The sequence below is a fragment of the Aulonocara sp. 'chitande type north' Nkhata Bay genome, linkage group LG3, assembly GCF_057382095.1.
Source record: "Aulonocara sp. 'chitande type north' Nkhata Bay isolate Kocher_YH1m ecotype deep benthic linkage group LG3, A_spYH_male_GT1.1, whole genome shotgun sequence".
Lineage (NCBI taxonomy): Eukaryota > Metazoa > Chordata > Actinopteri > Cichliformes > Cichlidae > Aulonocara > Aulonocara sp. 'chitande type north' Nkhata Bay.
The window spans coordinates 24,258,003-24,273,996 of NC_141346.1; the positions used below are offsets into that span (position 1 = coordinate 24,258,003).

A 15,994-nucleotide genomic window follows, 5' to 3' on the forward strand; every position below is an offset into this window, starting at 1 on the left:
TGGGTTTACGGCCCTTCCATATAAATCCAGAAATCATTCTGTTCCATAACGCAAATTGTTTGGCTGGTATGTGTACCGGTATAGATTGAAAAAGGAAAAGCAGTATTCAGCAGTCGCCTCCTTGTTCTGACACACACAACTAAACTATTGACTACACTACACACTAACTACACAAGATTTGCGCTAAACGTCGCAAATCTCTCACATCTCAACCATCGCATTATTGGCTGGACTAGGATAAGGTGGCATCGTTCTAAGCAGCCAGTCACTTACTGACTAGCACTGCAAAACAGAATTGTTAAAGTTTTAATATTAATTTCAATTCAGGTTAGATTTTTTTTTTTGCGCAACGCAGATTTTCTGTGCGCAGAGACCGTGCCAGCAGCAGTGAGCAATTGCGCACGCGCGCAGCTTAGAGGGAACATTGCTCGTTACCGTATCTGGATATTTGAAGACTAACAGGTCATTCATACATACATCCAGTGAGATCGAGGCAGGAGCACAGACAACCTCAGGTTTGATTAATTAATCCACGGACTCCGTGTTCTGTGCACCATGTCTGTCTTCTATTGTGGACTGTGGACTTCTATTCTGTGCTCGGCTTTCAGCGTGTGGACTCTGGCTGGAGGTAAACGTTACTGTCAGCTCACAGCTGTGTGTTCTTCTTCTCCGTGTCGCTGTGAGTGATGACAGTTATCAGTGAGTTACTTTGACACGGAAAGAAGTTTCAACGAGATGATTTAAGCAGGCTCTCCTTTGCGATGAGCGGCTTTACCCCGTTTAAGCGCTCACAGAGGATTAATTATAACGGACAACACTGAACAGGCTGAAAGTGTGAGTGTGAACGTGGTGTCTCTGTTAATACTGCAGGGCCGCGCGTGATTAAAGTGTAATAGAAGACACGTGCTATACTTTGCTGTTTGGCACCAACATCTGACAGGTGTGGAGATCTCCCGGTAAACGTTAAAACCGTCCGCTGAAAAAAAAGAGAGACTTAGAAGCCGCATCTGGCCGTATCCATCCACCCATCCCATATCTATGGAAGCCCGTTACCACCACTAAGGAAAAAAAGGATCTATAACTCGAGTTATTTTCTCGAAATGTTGAGAAAAGTAACTCGAAATTTCGATTTTAGATACTTGATTTTTGGGTTGTTTTTGTTTGTTTGTTTGATTTTTTTTTATTGCAAACGGGCTTCAATACGTATCCGTCCCATGAGTCAGTCAGTGAGTCACGGAGAATTGTTGTAAAGTATTTCATCAGTTAATCAGCTCAGAATTGATGTGACTGAACAAAAGGACGTTGTGACATTTAATAACAACTCATTTGTTTTAAATGCTTAGATGACATTTGGACTTTCCAAATATAAGCAGCTCTGGTGATTTTGGTGACTTTGTTGTTTATCTGCCATGTAGATCATGTTTGAATAACCACCAATAATCAGTTATTGCCTGATATACGCAGACATCCATTTGTGTTAATCGGTTAGGCTTCTACCCTGCTGTGCTACACATCCTCCACAAAGACAGGTTATGAGTTAAATGTGAAAACAGCTCTGTTTTGTACTTTTAAACGCTCTCTGCTTCTTGCTGTTTCTTCATCTCGTCTTGTAACTCTTAGTACCCCAAAGACTGAAGAAATGGAAGAAGACAAAGGTGATTCTGTTTAAACTGGAGCTGAAACAAACAAAAAACCTTTGCCTTTCCTTGTCATGTCTAACGGTTGACATGTCTCTGGCCTGGGAGGGTTATCATGAGCATTTGATTAACAAATTAATGAAATTAAAGCCGCAGTGTTGAACAGTTTTGAAGAAGGTAATCCAACTTTTTCATGTGTTAAACCAGTTTTGTTACTTGTGGCTTCCTTCAAAAACTTGATGGATGCTTTTGTTTTTGAAGAGGTGATAAAGAATAGAAGTTCAACGAAATTGACAGAACTCAGAAACTCGACCTGTTTATTTGCATGGTTAATCCCTAAAGGGCCGTCTCTCTAAAGAGGAATCACTAAAACTAAGAAATACTCATTGGTTATGTCTGAAATCTCTCAAACGTATAGTGAGTGTTATGGGCCAGAGAAATTTATTTTCTTGAAGTCTTTCAAAGATAGAAATGGCAGAACCTGACTTTATTGAGCTTGTATTCCAGTTTCTTCACGTATAAAAGCTGACAGAGTCCCACATATTGAACCTTCAGTGGTGTTGTGACCTATGATGATGTGTAATGTCACTGTCACCCTGTGATCATATGGGTCCTTATGGACACATGAGCTGAGGTTTATACACAACCTCAGCCCATGTGAACTCTTACCAGGTCCCAGGCTCCTTAATTCCACTGACTCGGCATCACTTATTAGAACTAAACAAGGCTTTAGGGTGAAACAAATCTCCCATGAGTTCTCTGTTGGTTTTGGAAACATATTGAGGAGGACTTGTTTCATTCAATAATTTAGTCCCAGAAACACCTCTGCAGTAACACCACAAAGACTCATGGGCCTGTTCATGATGTTCAGGTCTTCTGTGTGTAACTTTATAGAGTTATACACTGACGATCTGAGGATCTGTGGAAATTCTGTAGGAGTTCAGGAGAATTAATTTTCTGCCTGTTTCCAGGTGAGGTTCTAGTGATTGGTTCAAATCTTCCAATCGTTGCTGCTCCGGGTGATGATGTCATCCTGCCGTGTCACCTGGAGCCCACGTTCGATGTCCAGGGTCTGACGGTGGAGTGGTCCAAACCCGACCTGAAGCCCGACCCGTCGGACCGGCTGAGCCGAGTGGAGTACGTTCACCTGTACAGGGACAGGAAGGAGGTCCCCGACATGAAGATGGCCTCGTACTTCAGGAGGACGGAGCTGTTCATGGACGACATGAAACACGGGAACATTTCACTGAAGATCCTGAACGTGTCGGAGGAAGACAACGGCAGATACAGATGTTTCATCCCCAAGCTGCAGAGCAGAGTGAAAGCTGCTGTTGTTGAACTTGTAGTCGGTCAGAAGATTTGTTTCGGTCATGTTTGTGGTTCCCAACAGTTTTGTGTGTTTTTTCTGTACCATTACAAACCTTCAGTTTTATTTTATTTATTTTTTTCGTGACTTTTAGAGCCAAACCACGTTAAAACCTCAACGACAGAGACGTCGCTCCAAACGCAAGATCATCAGGACAAAACTCTAAGAAACGGTGAGATAACAATCCAGTTCTTCTCCTCATTATTTCTGTTTGGGTGACATTTTTGTGCATTTACCTTTTTTCCTTTGTTGACATCACCAGGGTCTCTGTGGTCATCATTGTCATCGCCTTCATGTCCGTTGCTGCTGTCGCTGCTTTCTTTGCATAATTCTATTAGTGCATTTTTTTAGAAATTAAAAGTAAGAAACAAACAAACACAAATAATGTTGATTCTTGCCATCAGACTTAATTGGATTAAAAAAAAAATCTTTTCAACTGTTTTTTTAAAATCAGAAACAGCCAGAGGCAAATGAGAAAAACACTTTTTATTTTTACTGGATCTTCAGTCAGGTTGGATTCAAACCAACAGCCACCGGGAGACACTCGGGCCCAACAGCACCAAGATCATCTTCTATAACAGGAAGTGAGCCTAATTTGAACTTTGACCCCAGCTCAAGACCATGTCCAGTTTATCGAGCTCATTTTCACATAAAGAAAGTGTAGAACAAGAAAACAGAGAGTGGAAGATCAGAGGATGTAAACAGGAAATATTTCTTACAGACGTCTTCAGTCAGAGTTGCTGCTGTCAGACTCTAGAGGATCTGCTTGGAAACATCAAGCAGTGAAACTGATGGATTTCCTCCTTCAATACAAAACTGTGAAGTTCAGCCTGGAGAAGAAACACTCCTCAGCATGTTTAATGAATATTTATTGTAATGTATGTTTGCACTGATTGCCGATCACGCTTCAACTGAGTCGTCCTCGGTCAGAAGGAATGGTACTCCACAGTGATGTAGTTCAAATAACTTTACTAAGGAGGTGGCAGATGACACCAACAGGATGTACAGCGTTGGTAGGGAGGCATTACAGTATTCACATGCAGGTAAAGGGGGTGTGAGTGTGTATATGGGTGTGTGTGTGGTCATATGGTAAGCACGCACACAATATTAACTCACACAGGAATGCAAGTAAATACGTTACTCCTCCGACACACCTCTCATCTGTCCTGAACTGCGCTGAACACGTTCCCAACCGGAAGTACAGATACCGAGGTGCATCATGGGTAACATAGTATAAAACAGCTACAGTGAACAAGCGGACTTTTAACATTTATTTAGTCTCACTGTGTGAACTTATTTAAATGTTATACCTGAGTATTTAAAGAGAACTTAAATCTTCAGTGAGACCTTAAAGCGTCTCCGATGGACAAATTAAAGGGTTAAAATCCCCCCTGATCATTGCTAACTAGACTGAAACAAATCATCCCCAAACACCAAGACTGTTTTGTGTTTAAATATGTTCAGTTTTTTTTACAGCATCCGATACAGATCAAAGCGTTAAAGGAAATTTAAAGGTTTCTCTCTAGGTATGGCCTCCTTCCATAGGCAGGGGGTATATTTATTGTGTAAATATGTCTGCAGTTCAAAGTGATGGAGAACAACACTTGTTTATAGCTCAGTGATGGACTTTTATTTAGTAAGACCTACATAACTGGGTGAAAGGGTGTTCCAGCTCATGACTGTGTTGGCTGGTCGTGTTTTCTCCAGGTGTTTCCAGATGTTTCTAGTCAAATGACTAAGGAAAAGAGAGAGAGAGAGATGGGCGGGGCTAAAGAAGTAGCCTACTTGAACGGTCCACGATGATTCGGGTTATTCATTCAAAGAATATACGAGCCATGTCTGTGTACAGCTCGCTGGGTGGAGACTCATCCTCACTGTGGACTTTCATCCTGTGCTCAGCTTTGCTCGTCTGGACTCCCGTTCAAGGTAAACTCACAGCTACATTTCATTCACATTTTCAAGAAATAAACAAGCCGAGTTCCCTTTTAGCAGTTCAACTTTGTTGTGTCACTGTGAGTAATGACATCAGTTAATTACTTTTGAGACGTAAAATAATGTTAAATTGTGGTGATTATCAGGCAGGTTCTGCCCCGTATGAAGCGGTTTCTTCCCATTTGAGCGTTGATAAGAGTGTTATGTAGGTCGGATAAAGGCGATGATCCACTGAGCATTCTAAAGATGTGTAAAGGTTCGACACGCCTATTTACGTCAGACGCGCCACACCTGTTTCTCACAGCGTAAACAAAACGCGTGCGCCACATTGCTGCCTAGCAACAAGAACGAAATAAGGAAACATGTCCGGTGTGGAAACTCGCTAGAAAACATTAAATATAATCTCTGATATCACGTAATGACACAGTTTGAAATGAGCCGCCATTTCGGCGCAGTTGTAAGGCCTGATCACGTGACTGATTTGTCCAATTAAATTCAGTCACGTGAAAGTCTTGATTTTACATAATATGTAAAATCAAGACTTTCACGAATAAGTGAAACATATTATGTTTCACTTATTCTTGTAAATATTTTTAGTCAGGCTTTCAGTTTAAAGTTTCCATTCTGCGTTAGATTTTAAGTTACTGTCCTACTCCACTGTTTTATGAGGTAAACTCCCTGAACTTACCGTACAAAATAAGAACATAGAAGAAAATCTAGATTAACTTGTAGCTTTTTATGGATCTCCTGCTTTGTTCTGAACAGATATGTTCACCTTGGAAGGGAAGGGGTGCTTAATTTGTGTGGTACACACATTTGATCTTTCTAAGAATATTCTACTGAGTTGTAAATTTACACATGTCATAAGCTCATTTATTGTTTGGTAATCATGACTCTGCTCTTTTCAGTCTTGATTTAATTCCATCATTGAGTCATTTCTGGGAAAAACCCCACCACACATCCAGTTAGTTAATCACTGGTGACTAGACATAAAAGAAATTCAATTATATAGGGACTTTTGTGTATGGTTTCTTTATTATTATTATTATTATTATTTTATCTGACCTGTTATCAGGGTCAAGGAATTATTTTGTGAATATTTCTAACTAATCTATATAGAAAGCATTAAACATCACAATTTAATAAAACATTACCGAATATAAGGCAAAAAAAGATTATATTAATTAATTTCCATATGTTTATATGTTTTTGTTTGTTTGTTTTTAAATATATTCATGTTCAGGCTTCATGTTTTTGTGTATGATGTCAGCTGCTTGTATAATAAAATCTTCTCTATCTTCTCATGATCTCTTCTGAAGTTGTGAATTTCTTTTTCCAGTTATTCCGACGTCCCGTGATGGTACAGGAAGTCTTTCTAGAAGTCCAGAAGTCTTCAGCAGTCAACTCGGTAACGTCTCCACACTGTAGAACTTAATTCTCTTAAATTACATTGAATTTATTTAAGAAATCATGGCCTTACGGGGGGGGAATAATGTCAGCAAACGAGGACTGAATTAAACCAACATCACACAAACCTAATATACTGAATATTTGCGTTGTTGTTTCCACACAAACACCAGAAACCACATCATACATTGTGGTAAGGGGATGAATTAACACTATGTTCCAATATTTTTAGCCGACATATGCGTCCATCATGGCTTTCCACAGATGAGCTAGTTTTGGCTTTAACAACCTAATTCAGAAGAATTTGGTTAAAAGTCTCTGTGGATTAAGGTTTTTTTTTGTCTTCCTGTGTCTGGTTACTGTAATTTCATTGTTCTGGATCAGCAGGTACCCACAGGAACCCAGCATTTTACTGTCTGTCTGATGATCTCATGATGATGTCACTTATTTACAGAGATTACTCACAGAGGAAGCTGTTCAGGTTTAGATTAAAGCAGTTACGGACCAGACTGTTTCCCATGATCAAAACTTTGAATCCCTGACACTGCGTGTGTCTGAACCAGCACAGATATGCCTCCATTTAAACCGGATGCATTCAGCTTAATTTATTCTGCTGTAAATTCACATCCTGATATTGAGATCCCTGTCCTGTTTACCAGTAGACTGAGGAGGACTTCTTTCTTTAAATAATTTGATCTCAGTAAGAAACATTTCTGGAATAACAGCGGAAACACTCATTTGGCTGTTCAAGATCTTCAAGTGTTTGTGTGTGTGTCACTTTACAGAGTTATACACTGAAGATCTGTGGAAGTTCTGCAGGAGTTCAGGAGAATTAATTTTCCATCTGTTTCCAGGTGAGGTTCTGGTGATTGGTTCAAATCTTCCAATCATCGCTGCTCCGGGTGATGATGTCATCCTGCCGTGTCACCTGGCGCCCATGTTCGATGTCCAGGGTCTGACGGTGGAGTGGTCCAAACCCGACCTGAAGCCCGACCCGTCGGACCGTCTGAGCCGAGTGGAGTACGTTCACCTGTACAGGGACAGGCAGGAGGTCCCCGACATGAAGATGGCCTCGTACTTCAGGAGGACGGAGCTGTTCATGGACGACATGAAACACGGGAACATTTCACTGAAGATCCTGAACGTGTCGGAGGAAGACAACGGCAGATACAGATGTTTCATCCCCAAGCTGCAGAGCAGAGTGAAAGCTGCTGTTGTTGAACTTGTAGTCGGTGAGAAGATTTGTTTTGGCGATGTTTGTGGTTCCAAACTCAAATTTTTATTAACAATTTATGACTCTTATGTTTTTTTGTGTCTTTTAGACCCAAACTACGGGAAAATCTCATTGACAGAGACACCACTGCATCCCAGAAACGTCCAAACTCCAGATCCTGAGGACACGACTCAGAGAAACAGTGAGGAAAAAAAATCCAGATTTATCTCTGCATCATTTCTGTTTTGGTGACGTTTTTGGTCCATTTGTGGTGACCTTTTTTCACCTCAGCAGGTCGGTCCAGGGTCGCTGTGCTGATCTCCATCATCATCACTGTTTCTTTACTTGTAGTCGCTGCACTTGCTGCTTATTTCTCTCGCCATCACACAAAAGGTACATCAGAAACAAACACAAACATGTTTTTGCTTCTTGTGCCGTCAGACTGACTCATTATTAAACTTCTTTTAATAGAAGCATTCGGGGGACCAGGGGATCCAAAGTCATAACAATTACTAGTGCTTTGCACAAAGGATTGTTGGTGTTAATGGAGTGGAGAGCGTTGGTTTATCTTTTCTGGATCCTGACAATTTGGTTGGGGATTCAAACAAGCAGCCACAGGGAGACACTTCAGTCCAGCAGCACTGAGATCATCATAAGGTCACTTTTACAAAAGTCTTTAACAACTATCAGATAAAACACAGAGTGAATGCTACACAGTAAATAAATGAAAGACGTTACATGTAAGTTATTATCATCATAAATAGCAAGAAGTCTGAGAGCACGAAGCTCTGCTGAGGAAAGTATTTACTTAAAAAAAAAGTTTTCTATTTTGTACGTATTCGTTTTGTTTTCTTTGTTTGTTTGTACTTTATGAAGTTTGCAAAGCAGTAAATATGTGATAATAATCTGACAGATGTTTACTTTGATTGCACAAACATTATGTAGGAGTCATGGATGAATAACAGGTATTTATTTGTAAATAACTGACTATATAAAACTTGAGCTGATTATTTAATTTTACACTATAGTATATTTCTGACTAACTGGGCAGCTTACCATCTTTCTCTGGGGTCAACTTAAAAAAGCTTTTATTTGGTATAGAAATTCACAGTTAACCTCGCTGATGTGAAGCATGCACTTGACCATAGATAGAGAGATGGTGTCTTTGATTTTTAAATGTTTGTCTTGACATTTGTTCTACTTATTTTTTATGAACTTTAGTGTGTTTCTTTTATTTGTCTTTAATGTTTAAAATCACCTTCTTCCTGCTCTTTGTAAACTTTGTTTTTAAAGTGTGTTATAAATAAATTATTCCGTGCCTCATATATATTTATTTATTTATCATTTCTGTGTGTTGTTTCCTGTTTGCATTTTATGAAGTTTTCAAACTGTTTGATTAGATGAAAGTTTGTATTTTTGTGAATTATTTTGTGTTTCACAGATATTAAAATGCTCTACAGAGTTTTATTATTCTTAGCTCAGTCTGATGCAGTCATCTCTTACTGCTTTACACACATATACACACTCTTACTCCTTTATGTCTCAATTAATGTCATGTATGATGAAGTTTTCATTAGTCTCATGTTTCTGACAGTTTGATGGGAAACATGCACGTGAGGAGCTACCTGGATTTAATTTGCCAGGTCTGGTAGTCCTCGTCTTGCTCCTTATCACAAACTAGCTTTCAGGGCCTCATACAAAAACAGTCTTAACCCTCTAAAATAAAAACTAAAACTACATATAAAAAAAACAAAGAGTGACATTTTAGTTAACTAAAATAAAATCTAAAAATTGTCAGAAAATGCAAAACTATAATAACTCTTATAGCCATCTCCAGGACTGTTTTTGTTTTGTTCCACTTAACACAGGTGCAGACTCGAGTCCTCAGTCCTGTATGTCACTGAATTTGTCAGAGACTGTGGTGGCAGACCATGGAGTTGCAGGCGAGAAGTAGCACCCAAATGCACGACTCTTGTGGTGAACAGTGAATTTATTTATAAAGTGCACAATGAATCACTATTTACAAGTTCCAGGCACTGGGGTGGCGTGGCGCTTCCTCCCTGATCCACACAGTGCAAGTGTCTATAAAAAGTGCATAGTGAAAACAGCAAACTCCTACCAATACCTAGTGAAGACAAAACACATTGATGACTAGACGATCCTTACTTTAGCGAGGGATTTCTAAAATAGCAGACCACGGCTGTACTGACAAGTCAGAAGGAAGAATCGGCACCGACTGGAGCTCAGCCACACTCTTAAATAAGGCGCTGATAACGAGTGGCAGGTGTGGCTTCCTCCAGCGCAGGAACACTTGCAGGATCACGATCTGGCAACCCAAAACATCTGGGAGCATGGACACAAATACACACACAGGGAGACGGTTGAAGAAAACAACCAAAAGACTACACTCAGAAAAAAAAGCATATTTATACAGAAAGTACAAGTCACAGTGATTTAGTGATCATTAAAATGTGTTCAGAACTGCTGATGGTTCATCTCAGACGCACGATATGATATCCTCGTGTCGGTGTTGTTGGCACATAGATGATGACACACTGCTCTCCCCTTGTGACTGCCGTCAGCAGCAGTTATGCAGTTTATGGTAATTTCATGGGTGTAAGTTACAATAAATACATTAAAGTACTTTCTTTTTAATAAATCATATTTAATGTATACATTTTTGGTTTAACAACACACATTTAAAGGTTTTACAGAATGTTTCCAGGGTGGAACCAATGTTCAGTCTGTTGTTTGGGGTTGACAATATTTTCATTTACACGTCACACTCGGTAGAGAGCAGCATGCTTTCCTTTCTCAGTTGGTGGTAGAGCTATGTAGACGCATGCAAAGAAGTTTCCCGGCTATGGGGAAAGAGTGTGCACTGCGAGATGCGTTTTCATTAACCCCTTCAAGTTCATGCGGCCAATGAGGTTTGCAATTTGTGTTTTATATGTTAGTAGAAAAATTAGATGTTTGTTTGTGACAGAACTGTCAAGTTTATGTTGGTCATTGTAAAGGTCAAATTGAGAATGTTTTTTACGTTGTTGAATAATATGCTTTATTGTTTATTCTCTATGATAGCAACTTATTGTGAAAACTGATCACTCTATGTTGTTTGTACAGTTCAAATGGTATGGTTGGTGCCACTTGTGTCCATTAAATGCAGTAAAAGTCAAGAATGCCTTGAGTCCGTTTTTCAACTTTGAGGAAGCTGACTTTATAATTTGAAAGTATTGGTACTGGTGTTGGCAATACTGTAGTTAATCAGTATTGAGTCGATACCAAAAGTTCGAGGATCACACAGCGTTGCTCAGAACTCTTCATCGTCACCATCATGAAGACCATGAAGAGTTGAGAGTTAATGATCGTTATTCAGGCTACAGACGATCCGCAGTGACATCTTGAACTTAGCTGATTTGTTCGTGAACCCGTGTTAAGTGTTCACATAGTAGACCCACACAGGGTCTCAGATGGATACGTTGATGCAATGCATCATGGGAGTTGTTGTTAATTCCTCCACCAAAACAGTCTTAAAGTAAAAAAAAATAATAAAAAAATAGAAGTAAAAAAGTAACTTTTACTTTAAGAATCAGTGACTTACAAATAACATCCCTTCAAATTTGCTTGTGTCTAGACACGTAGGTGTGGGTAAATCCAGAGCCTGTCTGCACACTCACAACGTTACACCGATAAAAAGAAATGCTGAGTTCTGACTTCATATCAGGATCTGTTAAAGTTTTTTTTAGCTAACCATAGAGCAGTGAAACACATCGCATATTCAGATGATTTAAATCATTTCACAGAAGAAGGATCAACACATCAGCGGAGACGTTCAGAGGGACTTTCAGCTGATTCAAAATGAATCCAAAGACAGTGAGATTAAAGATTAAATCATAGTAAAAATAAATAAATAAAATATAATCAACAGTATTTTCAGAGGGGTCAGAGCGCTGAGAGAACAATCATGGCAGACAAACAGATGACCAAAGCAAATACAGCAGTATTTTGTCTTTCAGTATCATAAGAGGCACAGCAGTATTTTAGTTTTATGGTTTTATTTTGTTCGCTTTGTCTTCTCCTGCAGCATGAGTTAGCATCAATGTTCTGAGTCATCAAAGTCATGAAGCTTGTGACAAACACCTGTTTTATCTGCCAGCTGAATCTAAAAATAATCACGGGGTTAACCGCGGGGATTTATGGGAGTTTTTGAAGACTTTGGAAACTTTATTTTGTCCCCTTCATCGAGTTACAGTTAAATATTATTGTTTGTTATAGATCATGTTTTTTTCTAATATTTCCGTGGTCCGAGCTTTTCTATAGCAATGAGTAATTATTGTTAACAACAAAGAACAACTGATCTGGTGATCATGTTGTTTGATAACGAACGTTAACGGGTCAAGGCTCCAGGTGTTTCCAGATGTTTCTGGATGTTTCACGTTTGGAGTTCCTGATTTAAAAATTCTGGCATTAAATTGCTAGAGTCAAAAACATGTTTATCTGCGATCATGAGCGCAGTGAGTTTACTGATAGACACGATGAATTGTAAGATTTATTTATTTATTCATTCATATATAAACGAATATCACCAGTTAGCCTGACCACCTGTTAAATCGCGCAAACACTGTGAAGGACAGAAATATGTTCAGCAGCGGAGCAAGTCAGCTGTTGCTGTATTCAACCAATCACAGACGAGTGATGCGGGAATTTAAAGCCAGTCTCGCTTTGACTGAGCAGGAGGCAGAAACACAGACCTGACTGACTCAGTCCGTGCTCTCTCTGCGATGTCTGTGTGCAGCCCGCTCTCTGCCTCGCTGTGGACTTTTATCCTGTGCTCGGCTTTCAGCGTGTGGACTCCGGTTCGAGGTAAACGTTACTGTCAGCTCACAGCTGTGGTTTCTTCTCTGTGTCGCTGTGAGCAAAGACAGTTATCAGTGACTTACTGACACGGAAAGAAGTTTAAACGAGATGATTCAGGTTCGCCCCTGTGATTTGCGGCTTCCCCCCGTTAATATAGCAGGTGGACTGTGTGAGTGTGAACTTGTCAGACTGCTGCTTCTGTTAATGCAGCAGAATTAAAAAAAAATAAATATGTTTAAAAAATATAATAGAGCGTTTTTGTTTCTGACTAACACACAGGATGAAGTCTGTATTGTACTGAGCTGGTGTTCTATCATCACTGAGTGGAAACGACTTCATTTAGAGGGTGTATGAGGAGGATGTGAAGGGTGGAGTAAAAACAGATGATTAGAGTTGGGTTTAAAGGTTTGGGTGGAGCACTGAAGGTTTTATTAACACTCAGTTATTGTTTTTTTTTTTAATCACTGCTCTGTTACAGGTTATCTGAGGCAGAGTCACTGAGCCTAGCATGAAGTAGAACAACACAGCTTTAGTGTACTAAAGTAAGAGAGCTCTGACTGTAAGTGAAACATGCTCTACAGTCTGGTTCAAGCTGAACAAGCTGATTTGATAATAAATCAAACGAGGAGCTTTGACTTTAATAACTCATCTTATAAGACTAACCAAACTAATCAGATACTCTGGTCATGATTCAGCAGCTAGCAATGCCATGTGTGAGTGACTCACAGGAACTTCTGCTCTCTAATCTGATCCATACATACAGTTTTAACTGATGTGTCTGCAGGAAAGGCGTCCGGTGTCAAAATCTGAGTCAGACCAAATATGTGGATCCATCTTGGAAATAAGCAGCTGAGTCTAGTTTCTAGACTTCATGTGTCTGCAGATCACAGGCAATTATTGCTGAGCAGCACGTGTATGTAGGGTTCGTTATATAGTTACAGAAACACATCCTCCACATTATGAGTCATTGTGAAAAACTGACAGAAGGCAGATCTTCTGCTGTTTTGTTGGTTTGCTGTAAGACCACGTCCTGCTGATCCAGTTATCAACATGCTGCAGCTTCATCTCATGATCTTCTTAAACTCTGGGTAGTTCAAAGACTGTCACTGTGACACGAAGCAATGAAAAGAAGTCATGATGACTCAATCAGAAATCTGAATCTGATTAATTAGCACAAAATACTCCATGTCGTTGCTTTCAGTGCCTTTTGTTTTTCTTTGTCTCATCTGATAATCAGCTGAACGTCTCTGAGTTGTGAACATTAGTAAACTGAGCCTCGTCTGCATTTCCTTTAAACAGATTATCAGGTTTGTGTGTGTGTGTGTGTGTGTGTGTGTGTGTGCGCCTCAAAAATCTGACTTGTACCTAAAATGTTCAGTGTGACTAGAAATGTTTTTCTAGTCATGAGGGTCTGTGGGAGTTCAAAGGGTTTAACTTTTTAATTTTCCATCTGTTTCCAGGTGAGGTTCTGGTGATTGGTTCAAATCTTCCAATCATCGCCGCGCCAGGTGATGATGTCATCCTGCCGTGTCACCTGGAGCCCATGTTCGATGTCCAGGGTCTGACGGTGGAGTGGTCCAAACCCGACCTGAAGCCCGACCCGTCGGACCGGCTGAGCCGAGTGGAGTACGTTCACCTGTACAGGGACAGGCAGGAGGTCCCCGACATGAAGATGGCCTCGTACTTCAGGAGGACGGAGCTGTTCATGGACGACATGAAACACGGGAACATTTCACTGAAGATCCTGAACGTGTCGGAGGAAGACAACGGCAGATACAGATGTTTCATCCCCAAGCTGCAGAGCAGAATGAAAGCTGCTGTTGTTGAACTTGTAGTCGGTGAGAAGATTTGTTTGGTTTTTTTTTTTTTAGCCATTTTCAAAGTTTCAGCCTCATTTTACAAACAGACGCTGACTATGTGTCTCTTTTAGATCCAAATGTCTCTGAAACCACGACGATGGACATGCTGCTGCTTCCTAGAAACCTCCAAACTCCTGATCCTCAAGATGTGACTCAGAGAAATGGTGAGAAAACACTCCAACTGTTCTCTGCATTGTTTCTATTTTTGTGAAGTTTTTTTTCTAAACTGTATGTTTGTTTTGACCTTGTTCATTTCTACATCAGTAGGTCGTTCCAGGGTCTTTGTGGACGTCGCTTTCATGGCCTTAATATCAGTTGCTGCTTTTGCAGCATATTTTTCCCATCGCCTGGTTCAGAAACAAAAAGTGAGAACCAAACACAAACATGTTGTTGCTTCTTGTGCCCTCAGACTGACTCATTATTTAACTTCTTTTAACAGAAACATCGAGAGGATGAAGGGACCCAAAGCCAGCTATGACAGTCTTGCTGTATTTCTTAAGAGGCTGATGATAATATTTCATGAAGCATTAAAATTTATCTTTACAGGATCTTCACAGCAGACTTGTTAATAATTTCACCTCCTCACTGCGTACGACTCTGGATACTGTAGCTCCTGTGAGCTGATTTATCTTTGACCTGTTTACAGGTCAAAGATAAATCAGCTCAAGACCTGCTGCAGGCTCATCTCATCAGTGAAAATAAGGGCAGTACGACTCTTGCACAGAGAACAGAGCCGACAGCACCTGCTGCACATGAGGGAAGTTCACATGCAAAGACCACAGTGTTCATTTTCAGCTCTGCTCCACCAGCTCCCCCTGGTGGTTGGGGAACATACTGCCGGTTGGGCACAGTAATAACAGGAACTATTTATACTGTTTGTACGGTGCATAAAACAGTTACATATTTATGTAAACGTATTTATTTGTATAAAAACTGAATTAAGCTGGACAGGCTGTGGTTAGTTTTTTAATAAAAATACACATTTGGCCTAAATTCACTGCTCTTGTATTGAAGTTTGTGTCACAGTGGGAGGCGGGTCACATATTGGCCTTAACACTTATATGACTGGGTAGCATTAGCAATTTACAGCCAGCAGATTCTTTTGTTTGTTTGTTTTCTTTCCCTCAAAAAAGGGATGGTGTGATAAAACGTTTTTTCAAGCCTTTACTTGGTATTTACTACAAAATATGTGTTGTTTTAATTGTTTGTTAATTTTCCCCAATTTCTTATTTTGTTTGAATTCACTGTTTTGCTTTTGTCTGTAGAAACACTTTGCGTTTTCTACCTCCACATAGTAATAGTTACGCAAACCAAACAAGAAATGCAACAAGACATTTGTTATCTCTTTGTAAACCAGTGATTCATTGTTGTGACATCCCTCCTTTTGATATATACTTATATATACATGTACTTTATTTATTTTTTTTACTGTTTTAATATATACAAAATCATTCGTTGTCAGGTGACATTTAACAACAATTCAATCTGTCATGACAAAGATGTTTTTCTGAAAACAAAAATCACATGACAAATGGCAATTTAAAAAAAGAAAAGAAAAATCTAGAACTGTAAACAAATATTGCCAAGGAAACACCAAGCATACCAGTTAACCCGGAAAAGCGTATTGGCTATGTCATTTTAAGCCAATCAACACAGAGAGGGGTGGAGTTTAGATCCGCCCATATTTCCAAAACACACTGAGAGTATTTGAGCAACCGGCGGA

The 15,994-nt window shown here is 39.8% G+C and overlaps 3 protein-coding genes across 8 annotated transcripts; all 3 read left to right on the forward strand.

Annotated features, from left to right (window-relative positions):
• The first annotated feature begins 415 nt into the window (after positions 1–415).
• LOC147334702 (myelin-oligodendrocyte glycoprotein-like) lies at positions 416–4,812 on the forward strand. Of its 2 annotated transcripts, XM_086274362.1 has the most exons (5): positions 416–628; positions 2,609–2,986; positions 3,098–3,175; positions 3,266–3,363; positions 4,711–4,812. In XM_086274362.1, the coding sequence occupies exons 1-4, from the start codon at positions 556–558 to the stop codon at positions 3,352–3,354; spliced, it is 618 nt and encodes a 205-aa protein (XP_086130488.1). In that variant the 5' UTR covers positions 416–555; the 3' UTR covers positions 3,355–3,363; positions 4,711–4,812. The 2 variants fall into 2 exon arrangements, with proteins under 2 accessions (XP_086130488.1, XP_086130478.1); XM_086274352.1 differs by lacking the exon at positions 4,711–4,812 and having other exon boundaries at positions 473–628; positions 3,266–3,370.
• Positions 4,773–8,492, forward strand: LOC147334703 (uncharacterized). 2 transcript variants are annotated; one of them, XM_086274104.1, is made up of 6 exons: positions 4,773–4,929; positions 6,275–6,343; positions 7,197–7,574; positions 7,665–7,757; positions 7,847–7,948; positions 8,027–8,492. In XM_086274104.1, exons 1-6 carry the CDS (start codon positions 4,803–4,805, stop codon positions 8,059–8,061), a joined length of 804 nt encoding a protein of 267 aa, XP_086130230.1. In that variant the 5' UTR covers positions 4,773–4,802; the 3' UTR covers positions 8,062–8,492. The 2 variants fall into 2 exon arrangements, with proteins under 2 accessions (XP_086130230.1, XP_086130239.1); XM_086274113.1 differs by having other exon boundaries at positions 7,850–7,948.
• A 1,884-nt stretch (positions 8,493–10,376) lies between these two features.
• LOC147334704 (myelin-oligodendrocyte glycoprotein-like) lies at positions 10,377–15,830 on the forward strand. Of its 4 annotated transcripts, none has more exons than XM_086274031.1 (5): positions 10,377–12,418; positions 13,873–14,250; positions 14,343–14,435; positions 14,536–14,636; positions 14,711–15,830. In XM_086274031.1, the coding sequence occupies exons 1-5, from the start codon at positions 12,337–12,339 to the stop codon at positions 14,747–14,749; spliced, it is 693 nt and encodes a 230-aa protein (XP_086130157.1). In that variant the 5' UTR covers positions 10,377–12,336; the 3' UTR covers positions 14,750–15,830. The 4 variants fall into 4 exon arrangements, with proteins under 4 accessions (XP_086130157.1, XP_086130161.1, XP_086130140.1 ...); XM_086274035.1 differs by having other exon boundaries at positions 14,539–14,636; XM_086274014.1 differs by having other exon boundaries at positions 14,536–15,830.
• The last annotated feature ends 164 nt before the right edge of the window (positions 15,831–15,994 follow it).